Genomic DNA, 24576 nt, shown 5'->3' on the forward strand with positions numbered 1-24576 from the left:
AGTGGTGGAGACGGTGATGACAACGCCAGACAAAGTGGCCGCTCTGATGTCAGAGATTACGGAACTTTTGGCGAAGGAGGCAGTCACAGTAGTTCCCCGGGAGCAAAGGAACAAAGGGCTATATTCGCCTTATTTCCTAGTGCCCAAAAAGACGGGGGGAGTGAGGCCGATTTTGGATTTACGCACTCTCAACGAGAGCATAACCAAATGATCCTTCCGAATGCTGATGACAAAACGTCTACTGGAATGTGTCCAGAAAGGAGACTTTTGTACAAGCATAGACCTAAAGGACGCGTACTTCCATGTGCCGATACAATCGCGTCACAGGAAGTTTCTGCGGTTCGCCTTTCAAGGGGTGGCGTACGAGTTCACGAGGATGCCATTCGGGTACGCCCTGGCACCTCGAACGTTTTCCAAATGTGTGGAGGCGGCATTGGAGCCGCTGCGTCGTCAAGGGATAAGGCTATTAGCCTACCTAGACACCTGCTGGTTCTCGCCCCGTCAGCAGAGCTGGCGTTCACTCACACAACACAGACAGTGATTCATCTCACGCGTCTGGGGTTCGCTGTGAATTGGAAAAAGAGCGCACCCTGGCCCAGTCATCAGATTGTCTACCTGGGGCTACAGCTAGACACTGTAATGATGAGGGCTCGAATTTCGGACCCTCGAAGGGTAGCATTGTTGCTAGCCCTGAGGAAGTGTCGTCCGAATCACACAGTGACGGCATTGTCGATCATGTCACTTTTGGGTCTCATGTCGTCAGCCCACTCTGTGGTCCCGCTGGGACTTCTGCACATGCGCAGAATACAGCGATGGTTCGCCCAACTAAGACTAGACCCAGTGCGTCAACGTCATCGGTTGGTGGTGGTTCCTCTCTCGCTAAGAGCAGACCTGGACTATTGGAGGAATCCGAGCGTTCTCACGCATGGAGTCCCGATGGGCAAGGTGTCATCCTACATTCCAGTATTTACAGATGCTTCTCTGACTGGATGGGGAGGGACATGTCAGACTCAAGCGATAGGAGGTGCATGGCCTCAATCAGGTCGTCACATAAACCTCTTGGAGTTGGAAACGGTTCGACTGGTTCTGACCCACTTCGCGCCTACCCTTCGGGGTTGCGATGTGCTGGTCTGGTCAGACAACCGGACCACAGTAGCTCACATAAATCGCCAGGGGGGGGTCAGGTCACCTGCCCTCCACAGGGCGGCAGAGGAATTGTGGCTGTGGGCTCACAAGCACCTTCGCTCGTTGAGAGCAGCACACATTCCGGGCTACTTGAACGTAGGAGCAGACCTCATGTCAAGAGGGGGTCTTCGAGACGACGAGTGGTGTCTGCATCCGGACATTGTTCTCCAAATTTGGGAACAGTTCGGGAGAGCCGAGGTGGATCTGTTCGCGTCACACGTGAACGCGCAATGTCCCCTATGGTTTTCTCTGAGGGAACAGGACGAGCCACCACTGGGAAGAGACGCATTCGCGCACTACCCATGGCCGAAAGTTCTCCTGTATGCATTCCCTCCGCTGTCTTGCATTCTCCCACTGCTAGCCAGCGTGAGGTCAGAGGGGCTGTCAGTGATACTGATAGCGCCCGATCGCCCGGGGGCTCCGTGGTTTGCGGAGATGAGTCAGATGTTGATTGCGCCACCTTGGCCAATTCCACATCGACGGGACGCGTTGACCCAGGCGGGAGGCTCGATAGGGCAGTGGCCCATAATCGGCCAACCACTGAAGGCTTGGTTCCTGAATGGGACAGGTTGAGGCGCCGTGGGTTATCTGATGCAGTGATCAGAACCATACAAGGTGCACGAGCCGGTTCCACTTCTAGGATGTATACCAGCAGATGGAACGTTTTTTCACGATGGTGTGACACACAAGGTGTGGACCCCATGAACTGTCAGGTTGAGAGTGTGCTCTCTTTTCTGCAGTTTATGTTTGATAAGCAGAAATCGCCCTCCACCATTAAAGTGTTTGCAGCTGCAATTTCAGCTGGTCATGAGGGGTTTGGCGGAACGAACGTGTTCAGCCATCCTTTAGTGAAACGTTTCTTATTGGGAACGCGGCGGCTTAGGCCAATGCCTAGAGCCACGCTGCCCCAGTGGGATTTGGCCTTGGTACTCGAAGCGCTATGTAAGTCGCCGTTCGAGCCATTGAATCAAATACCCCTCAAGATGCTGTCTATCAAGACGGCGCTGTTGCTCGCCTTGACTACCTCTAAGCGTGTCAGTGATTTGTGTGCCCTGTCGACGAGACCCGACTGCCTTGCCATTAATGGCGATCTGAGTAGAGCGGTGTTACGTCCTAACCCGGCGTTTGTGCCGAAGGTTATTAACAGTGCATATAGATCACAGACCGTGGAGTTGTGGGCTTTTTCTCCCCCTCCTCATGGGGAGAGGAGTGAGGATAAGCTTCATTGTCTGTGCCCAGTGCGCGCTTTGGCGTGTTACGTTGAGCGCACAGCAGCGATTAGGTCATCGCCTCAGCTGTTTGTGTGTCACGGTGCGGCTGCATTAGGTAGACCACTTTCAAAACAGCGATTGTCTCATTGGCTTTGTGAAGGTATTGAGACAGCTTACGAGGCAGCGGGGCGACAACTGCCTCAGGGTATCAGAGCTCACTCCACTCGTGGAGTAGCAGCTTCTACTGCCCTCTTCAGAGGAACAGGGGTAGAGGATATTTGTAGAGCAGCGTCATGGTCGACACCGTCTCCTTTTATCAGTTTCTATCTATTAGATATGTCTTCTAACTCTTTGGCTCGATCTGTACTCAGCGTGGCTGAAGGGAGATCTTGAGCAGGAAAGAGAGGAAAAAAAGCAGGACTGTGGACATGGGTGTCCATCAGGTCCGCTTTGGTCAGGAAGACATATTCTGTTTCTATCTATGAGATATGCCTTCTAACTCTTTGGCTCGATCTGTACTCAGCGTGGCTGAAAGGAGATCTTGAGCAAGAAAGAGAGGAAAGAAGCAGGACTGTGGACATGGGTGTTCATCAGGCCCGCTTTGGTTAGGAAGACATATTCTGGACAGATATATTTTCTAACTCTTTGGCTCGGTCTGTACTCAGGAAAGCTGAAAGGGGATTTTGAGCCAGGAAGAGAGAATAAAGCAGGACTATAGGAAGGTTCCCATCAGGTCCGCTTTGGTTAGGAAAACATGTTTTTTGATAGATAGGCTTTCTATCTCTATGGCTCGATTGTACTCAGCATAGCTGAAGGGGAATCTTGAGCTAGAAGAGAAAAGAGCAGGACGATGGACACAGGTTTCTATCAGGTCCGCTTTGGATGGAAAGCATATCTTGTGGCATGTCTCTTGACTGACAGGGTCAGTATAGTAGAGACATGTATTGAATTGACAGAATGTGAGGTCATCTATCTGAGTGTTCAGTTTAGCATGACTTATATTTTGTTCCTGCCTACTAATCTCTGGGATTCCATTGAGTGAGTGAGGTGGTCTACTGTGTACATAATGTAGAGTGACACTTGGTGTCATTCCATTAGTGGTCGGTAGTGTTTTCACAGGATATTGAGGCACATCTATCTGCTAGTACAGATTAGTGTAGCTTCTATTCTGGTGATCTGCCCACTAGTCATTGGCATTGCCATTGAACTAGGTGGGGCGGGTCTTTAACCGATGACGCGGTATATTGTGACGCCCGGAGGGGTTTTTAGTTGCAGTACTGTGGGAATTGGTTGCGGCCATTGCTAGGCTTGACCTTTTCATTTTTTAATGGGAAGTGTTAGGCTCGGCAGGGAGTACATTTTGGAGCGCTACGCTCCGCCTTAAACCACTAGGAGCAGAGCTCCCCTATGGGGCGGAGCTCCACGATATAGAACGATTAGTTACCGGAGTGTAACTCCAGTTCTATGAGTGGAGCGGAGCCCCATAGGACTTAAGGCCCTGCCGACCCTCTCTAGTCTCGCTGAAGATAATATCTCGGGAGGCTGATTGAGGGGAAGCGTCCCCTCTTATAGGGACACCTGTGCTCCCATTGGCTGCAGGTGTGTGCATAATTTTGCTTCAGGCTGTTGCTGCCTTAGGGCAGAGGGTAAACCACTAGGAGCAGAGCTCCCCTATGGGGCTCCGCTCCACTCATAGAACTGGAGTTACACTCCGGTAACTAATCGTTCATCCTGCTGCTTGTGGCAACATCATATGGCTAAGTCTCAGTTTAACTTGGTCTCTTGATTTCTAGAACTTCGAGACCGCTGTTCAAGAAAACGTGTTGATGATCAGACATGTGAGTAGGCTCCTGAGGAAAAGGGTGAGCATATCTCTGTGGCATATTTCCTAAATGTGTCGCCTATAAACAAAGATAGCTATTGCCTTTCAATTGAACAGATGAAATCTCTGTGTACTATCAACCACAATGAAATGAGTTCGTTATTCTCCCCTTTTGATCAGTTGTTTTGAAGATAGTAAACATGTTTTACACTAAAACTAGAATATCTGTTCAATGCACCTGTGTACCCCATAACTTGGCTGTTTCTGGGAAACCATTCATGCTGGCTGCATATGATATCAAAGCATTTAAAATGTAGCCTACTGTAATTGTGAGCACAGATCGTTTTGATTCTAGCTAAGCAGCTCAAGGCACATGGAAGAGTTTGTTGCTCAATCTATTGACAATTGTTGGTACGGTATGTAGATGTTTAGTTCCCACATTCCCACTAAACAAATAAGTTAATTCAGAAAGACTTTCAAATTATTTTACAACAGTATAATATCACTTCTTAGACGATGAATGCAGTGCATTTTACAACCTGCTGGATAAGAATATTGTGGAAACGGCTCGGAAACGACGTAAATGTCCTAAAGAGATCCTCCCATATGCCCTTCCCAAGTTCTCATGATATTGCAATTGTTTGATAGTCAGTGAACTTTCTCTTTTCAGAAGTCATGATGAACTTATTGGACGCTGTACCTTGTATGTTTAAGCCAGCCAGCGCAGTAATGAAGGTAACAGGACAGTCTATATAGCTGTCTCCTATTATTTCACACTCATTACACCCTCTTCTATCCAACATAAGTGTATGTTCCAAATATGACCACGGTTGTGAGTGACTGGTGACAGAAGTCTGTCTGCTGTAAAGTCTCTCCAGGTGGTGCAGCAGAGGGCCAGGGGCCTGAGACAGGTGCTGAACATGCGTCCCACAGCCAAGTCCCTGGAGGTGTTTGGTGAGGTGTTCAGCAGCAGGCCCAACAGAGAGGACAAGACAGCTAGCAGGACCAGACCACCCATCAAGAGAGCCATAGTACCGATCACTGCACCTGTACACAGCCCATCTGAAATTAGCCCACCCAACTACCTCATCCCTATATTGTTATTTATTTTGCTCTTTTGCACCCCAGTATCTCTATTTGCACATAATCTCTTGCACATCTAGCATTCCAGTGTTAATACTAATTGTAATTATTTTGCACTATAGCCTATTTATTGCCTTACCTCCATAACTTGCTACATTTGCACACACTGTATATATATTTTCTGTTGTATTTTTTTGACTTTATGTTTTTTTTTTACCCCATATGTAACTCTGTGTTGTTGTTTTTATCGCACTGCTTTGCTTTATCTTGGCCAGGTCGCAATTGTAAATGAGAACTTGTTCTCAACTGGCTTACCTGGTTAAATAAAGGTGAAATAAAAATAAAAATAAAATAGTGCAGGCAGAGCTCAGGAACAACTATGCTCCTATTTGTGATTGGAAGGATGCAATACTGTAGTATTACAAACAAGTGATGGCGTTTATGTTCGCAGAAGTCTGTGATACAATATCGCCCTCACATGGTGGATAATGGGAACTGCATACTGTATGTATAGTGTATATTTGTCTATAGAATAACTTTTTAAAACAGTCCACTTTTTTGCTTGGGTATTATTTTTTGTACAACATTTGTCACAGTGTTGAGGTCATCCTCTGTTGTAGGTTTATGAGAATATAAGAATACATGCTGTAACAGCCAGATTGAACATTACAAAATGTTCTTAAACTTTCTGAAACATTGTGGGAACGAGCATCTGGGCCTAAAATGTAAAGGAAATGTATAAAACATATTTTGTTTTGAATAACAAACCTACATCTATTTGAAACAATTTAACAAGCACTTTTAAACGCAAGTAAATGTTTTTGCCGCTTTGCTCTCGTCTCAACCCTAAAAGGGCGTCAGACGCTATTTAGCACGTGATTTAAAATAAATATAGACGGTTTCAATGAAGCGGCAAGTGCACTTTGAACAAGTGAAACTGTTTGTCTCGCGTACACGCCGTCTCACTTTTGTAGGCTATATATTGGAACTTGCTACCTGAAATAAAACTTTCAAAAGCGACTTGTTTTTTTATACATTTCATATTTTAAATAATCTATGTAGGCTAAACGTATTATTGCGTCTGTGATGTCTGACTGCGATATTTCTAGCGGCTTTCTGCACATCAATGATCAAAGCAGTTTTATGCTTCAAAGATGCGAGGTAAGTGTCAAATACACAAAAATTGTAGGCTAACGTTTAATGGTTTATACAAATATTCATTTTTATATTTTTTGTCAGTCTATACAATTTATCACAATGGAATCTTTGTTAAATATATACAAATAAGAAACTAGCCTATTTATCATGTCATGCGGATTAACCGGACATTTGTAGAAACGATTGACAAATGCAATAGTAATCAGCATCATTGTGTTGAGTGACCACACTAAACTTAATCTGGGAGGGAGTAGCAGCGGTGTGTGATATTCTGACTAACAGTGTAGCATTCTGTACCTTTGCTGCAGAGCTGTGGTGATGAAGATGATGACGAGAGACTAAAAAGAAGGGTAAATAACAGGGTGGCAGCGCAGAAGAGCCGAAAAAGACAGACACAGAGAGCAGATGAGCTGCATAAGGTGGGTCTGTACGTGCAAAACAGACTCCTTATGGTCTCACAACTATCTTGGCATAGTCTAACCTTTTCTCTTATATGACAGAAATAACGCAGCTATCAATGTCACACTTATTCTCTGAGTCAAGTAGATTCATATTTTATTCTACTCGGAAAGTAAGATTATAAAGTAACAGCCCAGTTTGTCCCATACAGGCATATGAGTGTCTGGAGCAGAAGAACAGGCGGCTGAAGAAGGAGGTGCAGTTTCTGTATGAGGAGCAAAGGCGTCTGACTGAGGCCCTCAAGGCCCACGAGCATCTCTGTCCCATCATGCACTGTGTTCCCAACCTGGGGTCAGGGCCCAGGGATGTAGGGGTCCTCTCCAGCCTTCCCAGATAGCCACCATATCACGCCAGGACCACAGAGACAAACCAACATGGGAGACATGTAAACAGAGTTAACAGGTCAGATTATTTATGTCCTCCTCTGTCCTTTGTACTCCCTGTGTCAATTATTTTGTATAGCTTGAATCAAGTTGTAATCAAATGATTATAGGCTGAAGTAATTAACTTTGTTTCAGATGTTCAAATTGCTTGTCCTGTTTTAAATGTTTTGTATAATAAATTGCAAATACATTGCATATCCCTCTCCCATTAGACAATCTCCCTTTGAGTCTGATAAATGTGGTTACCACACCTTTAATCACTTGTGTTCTTGAACTGGTTTACCAGTATCTGGGTTTCCTGTTTTGGGTTTCCTTATTCCCTATTCTAAAACATGTAATACACTGGCTATTACCAATGCATTTATGAATTTCAACACTTAATTGAAAAATTAGATAATCAAATCACTTAATCCAAATATCATATGTACAGTAATATTATATTTTTTTGTTAACTCATGTTATTACATTGTTGAGGTTACCCACTGTTTCTTCCCTATAATGTGGGTAAACACTCACAAACCTCATTATGTCTTCTCATACATTTTAATAATGTAAGGTTCTGTATTTATTTTCTTAGTCAACCTTGTGTTTTTGAACGTAGCCCTGTTTCTTTGTGTTCTTGAACGTAGCCCTGTCTTTCATTTTTGTTCATTGATTTCACCTGTGTTAGTTACTCACCTGATCTCATCAGCTCCTTATTTAGTTCAGTTCATTCTGTTTGTGCCTTGTGAGGTATTGTTCGTTTTGACTCTACTAAGCCTTTTCCTAGCTCGTTTGTAAGAACCAGTTATAGCCTTCAGTCCTAGTTTTGATTCACCTGCTTGTTTGCCTACCGGTGTATGACCATTGCCTGCTTGTGACCATGATTCCTGCCTTCTGCGAATGCGAAATAAACACCTGCCACGCTCTGTGCGTGAATCTACACCTTTTTCTCCCTGAGTATTCATTACAAATAATGTGTGAAACCGTTTGAAAAATGTCATTATCATTCACTTATAGTTAACTCGCTTTTGGGAATTCTTGTCAACATCAATGATCTACAGTACGTTATGGTCTATCTTGATGACATGACTGCAGGCTTCTTTTAGATGTTATTGTGGATTGATGTATACATTCCCAGTAGCCTAGTTTTTGGCAAGGCTTATTCTAAGAAATGCAGGCTGACCAATGAGAGAAGTGAAAGACTCTTCAGCCACACAGGCAGAGCATTCACATTTACATTTACGTCATTTAGCAGACGCTCTTATCCAGAGCGACTTACAAATAGGTGCATTCACCCTATAGCCAGTGGGATAACCACTTTACAATATCTTTTTTTTTTTTTTTTTTTTTTTAGGGGGGGGGGGGGGGGGGGGGGGGGTAGAAGGATTACTTTATCCTATCCCAGGTATTCCTTAAAGAGGTGGGGTTTCAAATGTCTCCGGAAGGTGGTGAGTGACTTCGCTGTCCTGGCATCGTGAGGGAGCTTGTTCCACCATTGGGGTGCCAGAGCAGCGAACAGTTTTGACTGGGCTGAGCGGGAACTATGCTTCCGCAGAGGAAGAGGAGCCAGCAGGCCAGATTTCATACCAGATGAATCTATAGACTTCAGTATAGTGTATTTGAGGGTGATTGTGGTGATTATCATAAAGCCTTTTGTGTGGATCACTTCTTAAAAAATGGTTTATTTCCCACATTTAAGTAACATGCACTTCTTAGTTATTTTCTATTCTAACTTTCAAATTAGCACAGATTACTCGGACATAAACCATACACAACACAGGTTACTACTTTCAGTTCAGTCCAGGAGATTTTGGGGCATAATATGGTATTTCACATGCCATTTTTTATGCTCTTCAGTAAGAATATTAGTTTACACCTTCAGGTTAACATGACTTCACTTTCAGTATAACTCAGTGTATAGCCTAACTGGCATATCACATCCTCCACTTCCTTCTCCTTCATTGGCAGGTATACAGTAGATACCCTACATTCATATGAAAAAATATTTATGTTAACGGCATAAAAACAGAGCATACTTATTTTAAAATGATCGTTATTGTCTGTGTGTGCCCCATCGCTGTCAGATCTGGTAGCCAAGAAGCATAAACTCGACATTTTACTGCTCTCTAGTGGCTGAACCATGAGAGACAAATATTGTACTTTTACAGTATGATGAATTTCCTGTCCATTGTTGTTCCTGTGTACATGTATGGGGCATGAACTTTCAGAGGAACTTAAACATGGTTTTGTGGAATATACTGTGTACAATTTCCTGTACCTTCCAACTCAACTTGAGAAGTTGTGGTGGAGGAAGGAATTTTGTTTGCCAATGAATATTGTCTAGATGCGTAGCTCTGGCATACGGAGTGCCCAGTGTGACATATCGTCAGTCTTTGTGACAAAGTTCTAATGAATTTCAAATGTATAATGTATATTAGCAGTTATACAGCTAATTTCCTGCAATTCTACACATTTTTCCATTACATATGCCATGTTAATATGATATCTGAGTGAGAGTGACTAACAAAATCAATGGGGCCCCTTAGAAGTCAGGGCCCCTGGACACGTGCCCTTTGTGCCTGGTCGATAATTCGACCATGATTACTACAAGTTAAGATAGCTGGCTAGACTAATTTACCAATCTAAAGCTGACATGGGCTAATTGAGTGACTGTCAGTTGCTAGGTTTCCATCCAATTGGCCACAGATTTTCATGGGAATATTCAAACATCTGCATTTTCCCACCAGAGATGTGTTTCTATCAAATTGACTTGTTGCAGATAAAAGGCTGTGCGTGATGATGTAGTGCACATAAAAATACCTTTTGATTTCAAATTCCCATGTACCGAATAAATGGATTTCCATTGCATTTTGAATTCTACTGAAGGTTTTCTCACAAAACATTTTGCGTTATATAGTGAGTTTGGCCACTTTGGTATTGACACGTGCTCTAGCCAACAGCGCGTGGGGCGCAGATACAGTACTGTAGCGCACGTATGATGTAGCCTACATGATGAGATTATTATGGACAAAAGAGCGAGATTATTTTTAGTTGTCAAAAGGCAGACAAGCATCGATGATCATGTCACCAGAATAAGACCCTCAATAAGGAGCATCAAGCTCATCACCTTGAACTTTCACCATCCTGTGAAGTTCACCATTTATTTAATCTGCAGCCTAATAAACTGTATATTTTCCCGACAAGTCATAGTGGGGGGACCACACAACATGCCATCTCGTGACTCCAAGTTTAGTTCGATATGATGGTTATTATGTAAACATTTGCGCATAAAAGCACTTCCACAGAAATGTTTCGCATAATTCCTTTTACCGACACAAAAAGATCCCACCTTGTCTAGCGTATTTTGTTTTGTCTACATTTGGAAAGTTTACTGAAAAATTAGCTGTTTCTATCAGGCTGGTCAATACATTTTTTTATCCGACATGCACTTTACTGGCATAAAAAGGTTGAATGGAAACTGTTGGTGCTGTCATCTTCAGGACAGGAATACCGGCTTACTTAACGGAGGAATAAACACACATGTTCATCGTTGGTGTTTCAACCAGAACGCGGGAAAATGCCCTTTCTTTATTTTCGCACATGCGCAGTTGTACATCTCTCATAGGGCATAACTGTACCAGTGTAAGAACACAATTTATAACATATTAGTCTATATGTTAACACCCCCACTTGCTCTTATACTGTACAAGTCGTATTCAACCTAACTATCAACACATTTAGCTTACAGTTATACATCTCACAAATGTCAGTTTACATTCCAAACATATAACCCAATAATTTTTCATTTTTGAACTTCGTTACAGGTTTAGTCAAAACATCTGCAACCATGTCTGCCGTTGGACAATATTCAATACTTATTTTGCCATCACTGAGCGCAGATCGAATGAAATGATATCTGATGTCAACATGTTTACATCTCTGACGACATACTGGGTTCTTTGACAGAGCAATTGCACCTTGGTTATCTTCAACGATTGTTACTGGTGCATATTGGCACTCACTATCCATCTGGCCCAATAACTGTACAAGGTACAAACTTTCTTGTGTAGTAGCAGCCAGTGCCATGTACTCTGCTTCACATGTAGATAAAGCTACTGTTGGCTGCTTCTTAGACCTCCATGAAATAACAGGTCCACATTTAGTTAAACTAAAACAATACCCTGTTATGCTTCGTCTGTCACTTTGATCTGCTGCCCAATCAGCATCACTATATGCTACGAGGTTGAGTTTTTCCACCCCCTTTTTGTAACACAACTCCTGATTCATTGTCCCCTTCAAGTACCTCAACACATGTTTAGCTGTTATCCAGTGTTGCTCTTTTGGTTCTGATAGGTATTGTGACAGCTTGCTGACAATCCAACTGATATCCGGTCTTGTACATGTCATAAATAATAACATATATCAAGCTGCCTATCACTTCACGATACCTTTTTGAATCAATAGGTTCACCATCACCATCAAAGTTTGTTTTTTGTTCACATGGTGTTGACCTTGTTTTACAGTCTGACATACCAAACCTTTCCAGTATCTTGGTTATGTACCTTGTTTGGCTCATCTTTATTTTCCCTTCACTTTGTGTAAAATCAATGCCTAGGAAATGTCTAAGCCTCCCAAGATCTTTCATCTTAAATGTTTCACTTAACATTTCTTTTACACTTGTGAGTGAGTCACTATCACTAGCAGCGATAATTAGATCATCGACCCAAATTATCAAAATGATTCTTTCTGTTGCAGTTTGTTTGTTGTAAACACAGTGATCAGCTGGGTTCTGTGTAAAACCATTTTCACTAAGGTGATCATGCAACATTTTGTTCCAGTTCCTTCCTGACTGTTTCAGGCCGTACAGTGACTTGTTCAGTTTGCAGACTAGTTGCTCACCTGTATCTGACCTGACTTCAAAACCCTCTGGTTGCTCCATGTACACTTCACAGTCAATAGGAGCATGTATATATGCTGTTTTGACATCCATCTGATGTAACTCTAAGTCATACTGAGCTGCTAGCTGCATCAAACAACGTACTGATGTCATATTTGCAGTTGGAGAAAAAGTATCCTTATAGTCTATTCCTGCCACTTGACTATATCCCTTTGCAACATATCTTGCCTTGTATGTCTCAGTCTCATCTGAATTGTTTTTGACCGCATAGACCCACCTGCCCCCCACTGCATTTTTACCCTCTGGCAGTGTGGTCAATGTGAATGTATCATTTTCCCTAAGGGAATCCATCTCCTCCTTCATAGCAGTAGCCCAAATCTCTGATTTTGGTGAAATCATTGCTTCTTTGAAGGTTTGTGGTGCATTGCACATTACTCTGTAGCAGTAGTCAACACTAGGTGGTATCTGGTCATCACACTTCACTTTACACTCATAGTCTTTTAAGTACTGGGGCTTCTTCCTCTCTCTGTCTGGATAGCGTGGACTCTGACTATCTGAAGTCTCGATTTGCACATCTTGTGTCTCTTCGGAATTTTGATCTGCCATCTTGGCTTTTGGCATGGGGGATTGAAATCTCTCCCCATGAAGATCATCACTCATTTCCAAATCTGTCTGAGTTTGGCGTTCGACTACACCTTTTGTAACGAACTTGACTAATCTGTTTTTAAGAACTTTTCCAGTGTCTGGGTAGTAGACTAGGTATGCTGGACTATTTTTATCATACCCGACAAAAATACCCTTTTCACATCTTGAGTCCAACTTTTTCTTGTTCTGTCTGTATGCATAGCAAACAGATCCAAATTCTTTCATCTTTGAAAGATCAGGCTTTCTCCCAGTAAACATGTAGTGTGGAGTCTGTCCTACACGCTTATTGTAACACCTATTGCGAATTACTGCAGCAGTCATTACAGCATATGTCCACAATTTCTTTGGTAGGTTGCTCTCAAGTAGCATGCATCTTGCCATTTCAAACAGTGTTCTCCAATTTCTCTCAGCGGTCCCATTTTGATGGGGTGAGTAAGGGGCTGAAGTTTCATGTCTTATGGCATTCTTACTGAGCAGTGACTGGAACTCTTTGGCTGTGTACTCTGTGCCATTATCTGACCTGACACACTTTATTTTCCCATAAGGGGCCACATCAGCAATAAACTTCTCAGTAGCTTTTACAGTATCACTTTTTGCTTTTAGGAAATACACAAAAACTTCCCCTGAATAATCATCCGTAAATGCTAGAGTATATCTGAACCCATCTTTCGCCTCTGGCTCAATAGGGCCAGCCAAATCAGTGTGCACAAGCTCAAGAGCTGCTTTTGCCTTTTCATCAGGCTCTCTGTTTCTGCTCTGAACAAATTTTCCCTGTGTGCAGATTTCACAGTTGAGGGTAGATTTGTCAATCTTACCTGTGATTTTCATTCCCTCTGTCACATTTTCTAACTTTGACACATCCTCAAAATTACAGTGGCCAAGAATTTTGTGCCATGTGTGAATATCATAGCACCCATGACAGCCATCATCATTTTCATCACTTACAGTGTTAAGATAGTAAAGTCTATCGTACTCCTCGATGTCAAAAGTGGTACCGTTCTTGTGGATGAGCTTGTTACACCCCTGTCGAAAGTTGACTGAAGCTCCGTTGGCTGTCGCTGCTTTAACAGAGAAAATGTCCTGTGGAAACGACGGCACGTACAGCGCCTTCGTCAGCGTTGTTTTCACCCGACGACCCGTGTTGTCTCTCAGGTAAACCTCCGCTGCACCTCTCCTCTCCGCGACACCATTCGTTCTTGTTCCGTCAGCCAGCTCCACGGAATGTTTTTCCGGTTTGAAAGTCTCGTCAAACTCCTTAAACTTCCTGATGTCCGTGACTATATGTGACGTTGCTCCCGTATCAACCATCAGCCCTTTATGTTTCAGTCCACGAACCTGACAGTCACTTATTTTGAATGCAAATGTGTGGCCTTCAGCATCTGTTGCTTGTTTCACATTGTCTCTTCTTTTTCGTCTGCAATTTGCGTCAGTATGAGTGGAGCGCTTGCAAAAACTACACCACTGTCTCCGTTCTCTGTGCTCTCCAGTAACTGTACATTCCCGGGCCTTGTGCCCTTTCTGGCCACAGTTGAAGCAGGTTATCTCGGTCCCTTTATCTCTTCCTCTTGGCCAGCTAACTTTAATGTTACTTGCCTTCATCACGTTGTCGTCAGTGGAAATGGCGCTAAACTTCTCGGTGCTTTCACAGCTCCTCAACTTGGTTTTGAACTTGCCATAAGTTGTCGGCTCGTCACTCTGCGTTATGTGGATGGCAAACGGCTTAAATGATTCGGGCAAACCTTTCAGAATCATTGCAATCAACAGCCCGTCACTTAAAGTCTCTTCAGCATTCCTCAGTGCTGTAATAGCCGTCTCAGCACGAATGATATAATCCGTAACACTTTCGTCACTGGCTTTCTGAAGAGAAGTTAGCTCAGTGTAGAGGCTAATCACACGTGGCTTCCCTTTACCTGCATAATGTTCCCTCAATATCTTCAACGCTTTTCTCCCATCATCTGCTGCTTCTCTCATTATCAGGGAAAGACTTTTATCATCCAAAACCTGTATCAATTCGGCGTAGGCTTCTTCATTTTTCTCTCCGTCTTCTTCATCTTCATCCACGCTCAATATGGTGGCCTTTAGCCCTAGCAAACGCAAGTGTCCCAAAAACTTCGTCTCCCATAACTCGTAGTTTTTTTCATCTCCGTCGAAACATAATCTATTCCATCGGCTTCCATATTCCCTCCTGGGCCCATAACCTGTTGGTGCTGTCATCTTCAGGACAGGAATACCGGCTTACTTAACGGAGGAATAAACACACATGTTCATCGTTGGTGTTTCAACCAGAACGTGGGAAAATGCCCTTTCTTTATTTTCGCACATGCGCAGTTGTACATCTCTCATAGGGCATAACTGTACCAGTGTAAGAACACAATTTATAACATATTAGTCTATATGTTAACAGAAACCTTAGTTAGTTACTGACATAACAAGAGAAAACTGCTGATGCACAACCACATTTTTTAATTGCGCCTTGTGCATTCTACTATTCTAACGCTCAACAGTAAATTGAGACCCTGACTGAGTTCCTAAAACTAAATGGTTTGGGGGCCCCCTAGCGGCCGGGGGCCCTAAGCAAACGCTTATGCCTGGGGCTGGCCCTGGTGGTTGGCATTAAGCTGTAATTAAAACACAATGACACAACTCTGCAGCAGTGGAACTAAGGGACCTACAATTCCTGTTGAGTGCATGCTGTTCTCATTTGACTTTATTGCATCATTTTTCTACATGAACTGAACATCATGATACTGTATGTCGGAGAAGCTTGCCTCTTAGTACATTTCCTGTTTGAAAGCATGGTTTCTTATCTTGCATCACCCAGAGCTTTAGGACACAGTGTGAACCCCGTTACGATGACTCTCATCCTGTACTACATAAGAAATCCCAAATGCCTTTGGAGATTATTTCAAATGCCATTCCCATTTCATAATCTTGGAAGCAGGTCAGGATGTCAAGTAGGGCTCCCTATCATTGCATGATTTAATATGTTGCAGTAATTGAAATTTCTGTGAGGGTTGAATCATTCTTGTTCTATATTTTGTAGAGCATTGCAAATTGTACTTGATTTAAATGTTTTATCATGTTTTATTATCTGTGGCATGAGAATGAGTTGAGTGCTGCAAGGCTGAAGGAACAGTTATCATGATGAGATACAGTGCCTTCAGAAAGTATTCACACCCCTTGACTTTCCCCACATTTTCTTGTATTACAGCCTGAACTTTTAGATGTTTTTGTCCACTTTGACATTACAGAGCATTTTGTGTAGATCGTTGACAAAAAATTACAATTAAATCCCAATTTATAACAAAAGAAAATGTGGAAAAAGTCAAGGGATGTGAATACTTTCTGAAGGCACTGTACAGGATAATAACATACCTCAGCCTCTGAGAGAGAGAATGAAAACATCCCGTGCGGTGCTACACATATGAGAACATTACAGCACACAGACCTTTTCACCTCACAACCTTTCCCAAATTCGACCTCTGGTGCCTTTAGTGTGGTTCATAATTTGCAATTTTCAATGTTTCAATCGTGAGCAGCTGCTTCACCCGTCGCAAGTACCTGGATGATCACATAGGCAGAAAGCATGGGTCTTTAGAGCAAATTAATGAACAGGAGGATGAACAATGAGAACTGAGTTTTTAGGTGTTGTGACTTCATGTATGTAACTTGTAATATAAATATTGAAGATCAGGCAAAGCTGGATTGTTGCCTAGCAGTTTCTCGGGCCCCGTGTAGCTCAGTTGGTAGAGCATGGCGCTTGCAACGCCAGGGTTGTGGGTTTGTTTCCCACGGGGGGCCAGTATGAAAAATGTATGCACTCTAACTGTAAGTCGCTCTGGATAAGAGCGTCTGCTAAATGACTAAAATGTAAATGTAAAATGTGATCCAATGTTCAGATTATGGAAATGTGTGTGTTGCATACTTCCTCTGTTCAGGGTAATGTGTCAGAGTAACCAATTATCTACATACAAACATATTTTCCAAACATGTTCTAGAGCAGGGTTCTTCAATTCCGGTCCTGGAGGGCCGAAACACTTCTGTTTTTTATTTCTACCTGGTAGTTAATTGCACTCACCTGGTGTCCCAGGTCTGAATTAGCCCCTGATTAGAAGGAGAGGATGAAAAACAGAGGTGTTTTGGCCCTCCAGGACCGGAATTGAAGAACCCTGTTCTAGAGGAACACTGAAGAAAATTCTGTAGAAACATTACAGGAAAACCGCTGGACGGTCAGTAATGTGATCTACCATAGCAGTCTGTGCCAAGAATAAAGAAGTCCCCATTCCGGCTGCATTTTGGCTGTTATGAGTCTTGAGTAACTCAGTTGTGTAGTTATCAAAAACCACCATCAGAAAAATGTGATATTACTTTTTATGGAATATGGACCACAACAGTGGGGTGGAGTGGAGTAGGGGATACTTGTGTTCTGAGTGAAACATTATTTCACAGCCTATCTCATCAGATAACACCCACTGAACTCTAGTGAGCAGGCCTGGCACACTCTTCCAGTCTCTCCCCTGCCTGGCCTGCCCTCGATATTATGAGTCTTCTAGAGGCAGACATGTCCTGGCTTGTCCTCAGATGAACACCAACACAACTAATGTGCTGAGATGCTAAACATGTTTATTAATATTTGTACAACTATGTAGTGTCAATATACCAATGCCATTGAATCCCTTGCAAAAAATATTGTTTTAAAATGTTGTGAATCCTTCCCCAGAAACAATAGGAAACAAAAACATTTGAAGTATATATATATTTATTAACAAAGTATCAAAAACAGAAAAATCAACAGACAGAATAGAATTGAGTACTTAATTGGTTTCAGCGTGTGGTTTTATCTGACTTGATACAATTTGATCTTTCGCATTCCACTCAAATACTTTTAGTGAACAATGTTTAAGTGATAGAAAGAATGGATGGTGAAACAGAAAAACAAGACAGGTATTGAAGAACATAAAACAGGCGTGTCACCCTTCAGTAGTAAACCACCAGCCATGACTAGCTTGCATGTTTGAACACGAAACACTGAACTACACAAAAACAAATAAAACACATGGACGCCTGCGTCTCTCACAGTCTTCCTCTCAACCGTTTACTCACAAACACACACAAATAAACATTCCCTTACCATAAACCACACATGTTATTTTGAGACATTACAGAATATAGAAACAAAAGCTACTATTGATCATAAAAATGTGTTGTTTGAGCAGTGAGCCCAACCAGAGTTTCTCGTTGCGCAACTGTCCTGTGACGACGTCGCAGCACAACCAACGGACTGATGGGAGAGGGAGGAGGGTTGTTTGGCAGTGACTTGGTAATTGCAGCCAAACACTGAGGCAATTAATGTAATCTTCCAAGACTTCAAAGTGAAAACCTAAGACAAGCAGAGTGCTAAATAATTCCACTTAGATATCTAACTACTTATACCTAGTGGTTCTATTTTATAAGTCCAGCTTCAATAATACATACAAACACCTTTTTGAAGACAATAGGCAGGTGTAAGTTGGTTTACATATATGTTATACAGTAACAACATTACTTTATACATGTGAACTAAATGTAATAGGAAACACACAAGCATAGCTTCAACATTTCCGAGAAAATACTACAGATCACTACGAAATCAGGGCCTATTCAGAATACACCAGCTTACAGCAATGTAATGACTGATTTTCAAGAAAGTAGTTCCAGGGCTAACAGTGCCATTGTCTGTCAGTAAGTTAAATGAAATGCTATCTAAGTGAATCCACATTCCATGCACTCCTTTTATTGTCCTCTTACTTGAGGGTTCCTGTGATATGAACTGTTCCTGTATAATCTGAGTTAGTAGTAGTAGCAGCTTCAGAGGTTTTTGTTAGGCAAGTCAAGGGGGAAGAAAGTGAGCTATAGCCACAGCTAATACAGAATATATTCAATAACAGCAAACACTTCATACAATGTATGCGAAAGCCTTTCGATATAAATGTAATAACACAGCTATCAATGTCGCACACAGTACATAGCCATTACTATCTCTCCACATTTATTGTGTGCCATAAAGATAGCTTATACAAGTAGTATTTTTCCTCAACAAGCATATATCTCAACTGACCAGTGAAATCATGTGCCTTTACCACATTGACGTCATGCTTTGGTACAAAAACCGAGAACAAGCCATTTACCTCAAATAAAAGTGTAAAAGATTTAAGGAAACAATAAATACATTCTATGTATTTCTATGTTTTAGTGCTTTGACATTCACCCTATGTGCCGGAAAAGCCCAAGCCCACCCTAGGTGGAACACGGGGTGTCTGTCCTTGTGCTGTCCAGTCCTTCCTCTTATCATCAACCCAGCAGCAGTCACTATGTTGAGGAGTGGAACGTGCAAAGCTCCTTTGCTTTGACGGCCTGACAGAGCCTTCACTTGATGCAGGTACAGAGTGCAGTAGCCAGGGGACGGTGAGTGTTTGAGTGAATAAGTAGTACCCTACTACCCCAGAGTGTGTGGATCAGAGATGGCCACAGGCGGTTGGCACTGAGATGTGGCGGTGGTCCAGCTGACCCATCTGCAGGGTTCCCTCCTTGATCTGCTGGATGAACAAGTTTCTCTCGTCCTCAGGGGTCTGGCCGTTCTGGGCCCGTACGATGCAGGTGGGCCGGTGGCGGTTCAACATGTAGACTAACTGCTGCTTCTGGTTCTTCAGCTCCTCAATTTGGGCCTTCAACTCAGCGTTCACCACCTCTAGTTTCTCAGACTCCTGGAATAGTAGTTTGGTTAGATCCTGTTAACCATGTTGGTAAATGTTTTGAATACTCAATTATGTTTAGTGCATTTGAGTTTGTATGCAAATAATTACGTTGAGCCCTTACATAAAAAACGGGAGCCTCTACCCTTCACTTTAGTCATAAAAAGAATGGGAGACTAAATAGAAATGATCATTGAGGCACATTAATGAGGCTCTAACTTTATTTGGAAAAACGTTTTGAATAAATAAAGATATGGCATAATATAACACTGTATGTCTACTTAACAAATCACAAAAGACCCACAGTCTGTCTGGCAGCCTCTGGGTAAAATGTATAATCTCTCTCCATCCTAATAAGGCTGTACTGCCCTTTAAAATACATATTGAACCTACCTTTTGCAGACCATCAGTTTTCTCCTTCTTCTTATTCCTACATTTGGCAGCAGCTACTTTGTTTCTTTCTCGTCTTCTTTTCCTCCTCTCACTTTCTTCTGGGGTCGCCTAATACACACATCGGGAAAATGAACAACCTCGAATAACAGCACCAAACTAGTGTGTGCTGCAATGTGTTGGTAAACCTGTAATTACAGTGTTCTGTATAGCTACGAATTAATTTTCCACCATCTCACACGATTCAGTGAAAACTTAGGCAATTACAAAAAAAAGGCCCCTAATGCCATTTACAATGTAATAATTACTATTGGCTTTATGGGGGCCAAAAAAGTACTGAAAAGGAGTAGATATTACAGTACGCGACTAATGTCGACATCCTTACCTGTCTCTTGACACTTGTGGCTTCTGACGGTCTGTCTGAACTTGAGCTTGCACAGTCGCTCATGATATCGGTGCTCAGTCCGTTGGACAGCCGCCTGTTCTGGATAGCGTAGCGCAACTCTTCCTTTACCAGGGGAGTGAAGTTGGTGAAGTCCTCGAGCGTGAGTGTTCCAGGCGGGGACAGGCAGGTTACAAAGGCTGACGCACTGATCTCAGACAGGCTGAATCCCTGATGCTGAAGCATCATTATGAAAAACTGAAACAAAAAGTGGTGCTCGGTCACATGAAGCTTACTCAAATCTAAACAAAAGCAAGAACATAACCCTTGGACGTTGGACTGAATATAACGTAAGATGAGCAGCAACATCTGGCAAGTGGGCAATACTTTTAATAAAAGCTTCTAGAAAAAGTTTGTTCACGTCCATTTGGCTCAAAATGTTGTTTCTTGCAAATGTATACTATTGGACTATTTTTCAAATATAGGCCTACAAAAGACGGATAGCGTGTTATCTGTTATGGGTGTGATACCTAGAGGCTACGTCGCTACAATTCCACCAGACACAGCAGTTAAAGTTTTCTACATTGTAGCCCCCAACATGCCAAAATTACAACAATGTAAAAATACCAGCAAATACATCACCCTGTTAAACAATGTAACAATGCGTGTCACTTTTAGGGACAGTAAATGTAACATCAACCCAGTTACGAGTAGCTTAAGAATTGTACATTTAAGTCCGTTTTCTTTATGAATGGACGTCGGTCCGTTTTACACTATGCAACATTTCGACTGTTGTGGGCACCCTACGCGGATCTTCTGAAAGCACTTCTATCCCACACCGGAATAAACTTCTTAATAAGAAAATAGACCTACCTGATTATGTTTTCAGTGAAGAAATTGTGTTAGACGTTGAAAAGCATTTATTCGGCTCCTGGTTGTGAGACTCATCTGTTCTGTTAAGAAAGTTACAGTTGTCGACTGAGCGTTGCATCACCCGTTTTTATAGTGGACTCCTCGGCATTTACTAGTTGGTGGGCTGGTCCTGGTGACGTCATCCTATTTATAGCACTGTGGAAGCTTAGTTGCGATGATGCAATCCAGCAACCCTTTGTAGCACACCATAAAAGGTCAGGCTCAACCCCCTTTACTCACAAGGAATTTAATTCGTAACATTTCATACTAATGAGCAAATACAGACATAATAGTTGAATGATCCGAGGTGTTTTTTGTAAAGTCTATAGATCTTATTGGCTAGAGTAAAAAAAAGCAAATGGACGTTAAAGGTATACCTTCAGTGAGGGGCTTGCCCAGCTCCCTCTTATCATATCAGTCATATCATATCTAGCATTCAGTGCATGGGTATGTCTAGGATACTAGCAAAAATAATAATAACAGTAATAATAATAATAAAACCTAGTTTATCAGGGAGCTTCCATGAAGTAGCATATTGCTTCTAAATTTAGCTTCTGAATAAAGTAAATGTACATTGAACTACAGTAATATTTTCAAAATAAGGATTTGCAATTCAAGGTACTGTAAATCATTTAATCTTTGTGTGCTTTGTGTTGCTTTTGGATGCTATGTATTACTTAAACCCAAATTACTTATATTATTGAAATATTATAATTGTAGATGTCATATTTGATGTTAATTACATGTTTATTACATAGTTATTAATTTCAGTTAATTACACATCTTGAATCCTATGAGTGGCCAGGTGGACAGGTCAGCAGTTTATATATATTATGCATGAGCTATGGTCTCAATCTTACAGAGGAAAGTGAATTATGGTCTCATGGAAAAACAGATATTTGGAGGACATGATAACAGACATAAAACCCCCACTATCCCATGGTATCTTTGTTTGATTCCAAAATAAGGTTAAACTGATAGGAAACTGTGGCAAATCATGCTAGTGAGACTGTGAAGTTACATAGGGTTCACTGCTTTCATTTCTTAGTTGGAAAATCTTTCAAATGTGGGTACAGATAGATCAGTTTTAGTTTCTCAGGCTAGTTAAAAGTTTTACTGACAGTATATATGAGATATAAACTTCTAAGTCTTACTTGCATTTCAAGAGTTCGATACTTTTGCGAGGGGGCAAGGTAAGTTTTAGTTTTATTGTGTTTTGTATGTCATAAACATAAAGTGAGGATGGATGAAGACATTTTCAAAATTATGTTTTAATATATGAAATAGCTTTTGAAATCTTGGTAATTATTCATAGGTAGTAGTGGCTATAGTTTTGTCTCTGTTCAAGCTGTGCTGGCCTCTTGGAGAATGGTGGTTGGGAGTGAGCAGTAAGCGAGGACTGCATTCCTCTAGTTGATGTGAAGTGCGGCTTTCTGGTGATAGTCAGGTCAGCCAGTCTCCCCTCCCGTCCCCTCCCTTGCCTGATCCCAGCTATTACCTTTGTGTTCTGGAAACTTCCGATCCTATCTCCAATCCTTCCACCATTCGTCATTGCTACCCCTTCTGCTGGCTGCTGGTTTCATTTGTTTCTGTACAGACACATTGTTACCAGGGAGCCATATCATAGTCAGTGGTGGAAAAAGTACCCAATTGTCATACTTTAGTAAAAGTAAAGATACCTTAACAGAAAATGACTCAAGTAAAAGTAAAAGTCACCCAGTAAAATACTACTTGAGTAAAAGTCTAAAAGTATTTGGCTTTAAATATAATTAAGTATCAAAAGTAAATGTAATTGCTAAAAAATACTTAAGTATTCAAAGTAAAAGTATAAATAATTTCAAATTCCCTATATTAAGCAAACCAGACGGCACAATTTTCTTGTTTTTTATTTAAGGATAGCCAGGGGCACCCTCCAACAGGCCAGACCGGAGGCAATAGGGACGACCAGGGATGTTCTCTTGATAAGTGTGTGAATTGGACCATTTTCCTGTCCTGCTAAGCATTCAAAATGTAACGAGTACTTTTGAGTGTCAGGGAAAATGTATGGAGTAAAAAGTACATTATTTTCTTTAGGAATGTAGTGAAGTAAAAGTAAAAGTTGTCAAAAATATAAATAGTAAAGTAAAGTACAGATACCCAAAAAAACAACTTAAGTAGTACTTTAAAGTATTTTTACTTAAGTACTTTACACCACTGATCATACTATTGGAAACATCACTATGTTGATTTTCCATATTGGAAGCTTTGTAGACATCATACTGTCGTATAACAGTGAACTCCAAGGTGCATACCTGACATGTGAAATGTAATGTTAACTAGACGGCTTCCCCAAACATGGATATTTACTTTAGGCTTAACATGTTTTGAATGTGAATTGTAGGCTACTTAAACAATAAATGTAAGGGTGTATACAAAAATAGTCAAAGTTTTCTAAGCACTTCAAGTGTCCTAAAAAAGCCATAAAGAGGGAGATAAAAAAAGAGAACAGGAAAGGCAGCATGTTTAGGTTTAACCAACACCTCAAAGTACATTTGAAGAGTGATTCTTCATAACAAAATGTATTGATTTGATTTACTTTATCTGGTGATGAGATCATTGGGACCTTTATGTGTCATGGTTATTTGTGTGTTGTTGATATATGTTTTATACCCTCTCGGAAAGTTCAAGGCATATAAACAGTTACGCTGAGCCAAAGACCCTGAGCAGTTTTCCAAACATACAACATCACCCAATGCATCTAAACAGCCTGGCCTCCCAAGATATAATCATGTCATAGTATTTTACGTCTCACCATACGTAGGCAGACAGGTGTTTCAAAGGTCTAGGGTCATGCCGACCCTCAAAAAGATGTTGGGGCTGTGATACCATCACATACTAACCCCACTTGCTATTTATACTGTATGATCAAATCTGGCTTGCAATATCATTTAATGGCTCTCAATTTAGTATGACAATAGAACATTTTGAATTAATGTTTTGTTCCTCATGGTATATGAAGACATTTACTTCCTTAAATTATGTCCTCTTATTCATCAATTTAGAAGTTTCTGGAAGAGGCAGGATGTTTTGTCATTTTGTCACACTTTCACTTTAGCTTCTTCTTGTCATGAACTGTGACCCTCACAGTTTGTGGACCATGTGAAAAGCAAGCAGGACTGGTCGGTCACAAAGTTTCATTACACGTGAAACACACAGGCATCTCTCCGGGCTGTTTCTGATTCCCTAAATCTCTTTAGCAAATGATGGACAGAGGGTGAACATTAACTCATGTTGTGCAACTATAAATGTCCATCCATCATGACGAAGCAAATGCAAGTGTATGGCTTGCTGGTTTAC

The 24576-nt window shown here is 41.7% G+C and overlaps 2 protein-coding genes across 2 annotated transcripts; one reads left to right on the forward strand and one right to left on the reverse strand.

The window, feature by feature from the left end:
* Positions 1–6221: 6221 nt before the first annotated feature.
* LOC311107030 (basic leucine zipper transcriptional factor ATF-like 3) lies at positions 6222–8225 on the forward strand. The gene is made up of 3 exons (XM_084149482.1): positions 6222–6462; positions 6768–6878; positions 7070–8225. Exons 1-3 carry the CDS (start codon positions 6388–6390, stop codon positions 7253–7255), a joined length of 372 nt encoding a protein of 123 aa, XP_084005608.1. The 5' UTR covers positions 6222–6387; the 3' UTR covers positions 7256–8225.
* A 9669-nt stretch (positions 8226–17894) lies between these two features.
* LOC311107117 (cyclic AMP-dependent transcription factor ATF-3-like) lies at positions 17895–21304 on the reverse strand. The gene is made up of 4 exons (XM_084149601.1): positions 21202–21304; positions 20332–20586; positions 19950–20057; positions 17895–19568 (listed from the first exon to the last, which is right to left on the reverse strand). Exons 2-4 carry the CDS (start codon positions 20575–20577, stop codon positions 19320–19322), a joined length of 603 nt encoding a protein of 200 aa, XP_084005727.1. The 5' UTR covers positions 20578–20586; positions 21202–21304; the 3' UTR covers positions 17895–19319.
* Between the last annotated feature and the right edge of the window lie 3272 nt (positions 21305–24576).

This window comes from Coregonus lavaretus (assembly GCF_964263955.1).
Source record: "Coregonus lavaretus genome assembly, chromosome: 31".
NCBI lineage: Eukaryota > Metazoa > Chordata > Actinopteri > Salmoniformes > Salmonidae > Coregonus > Coregonus lavaretus.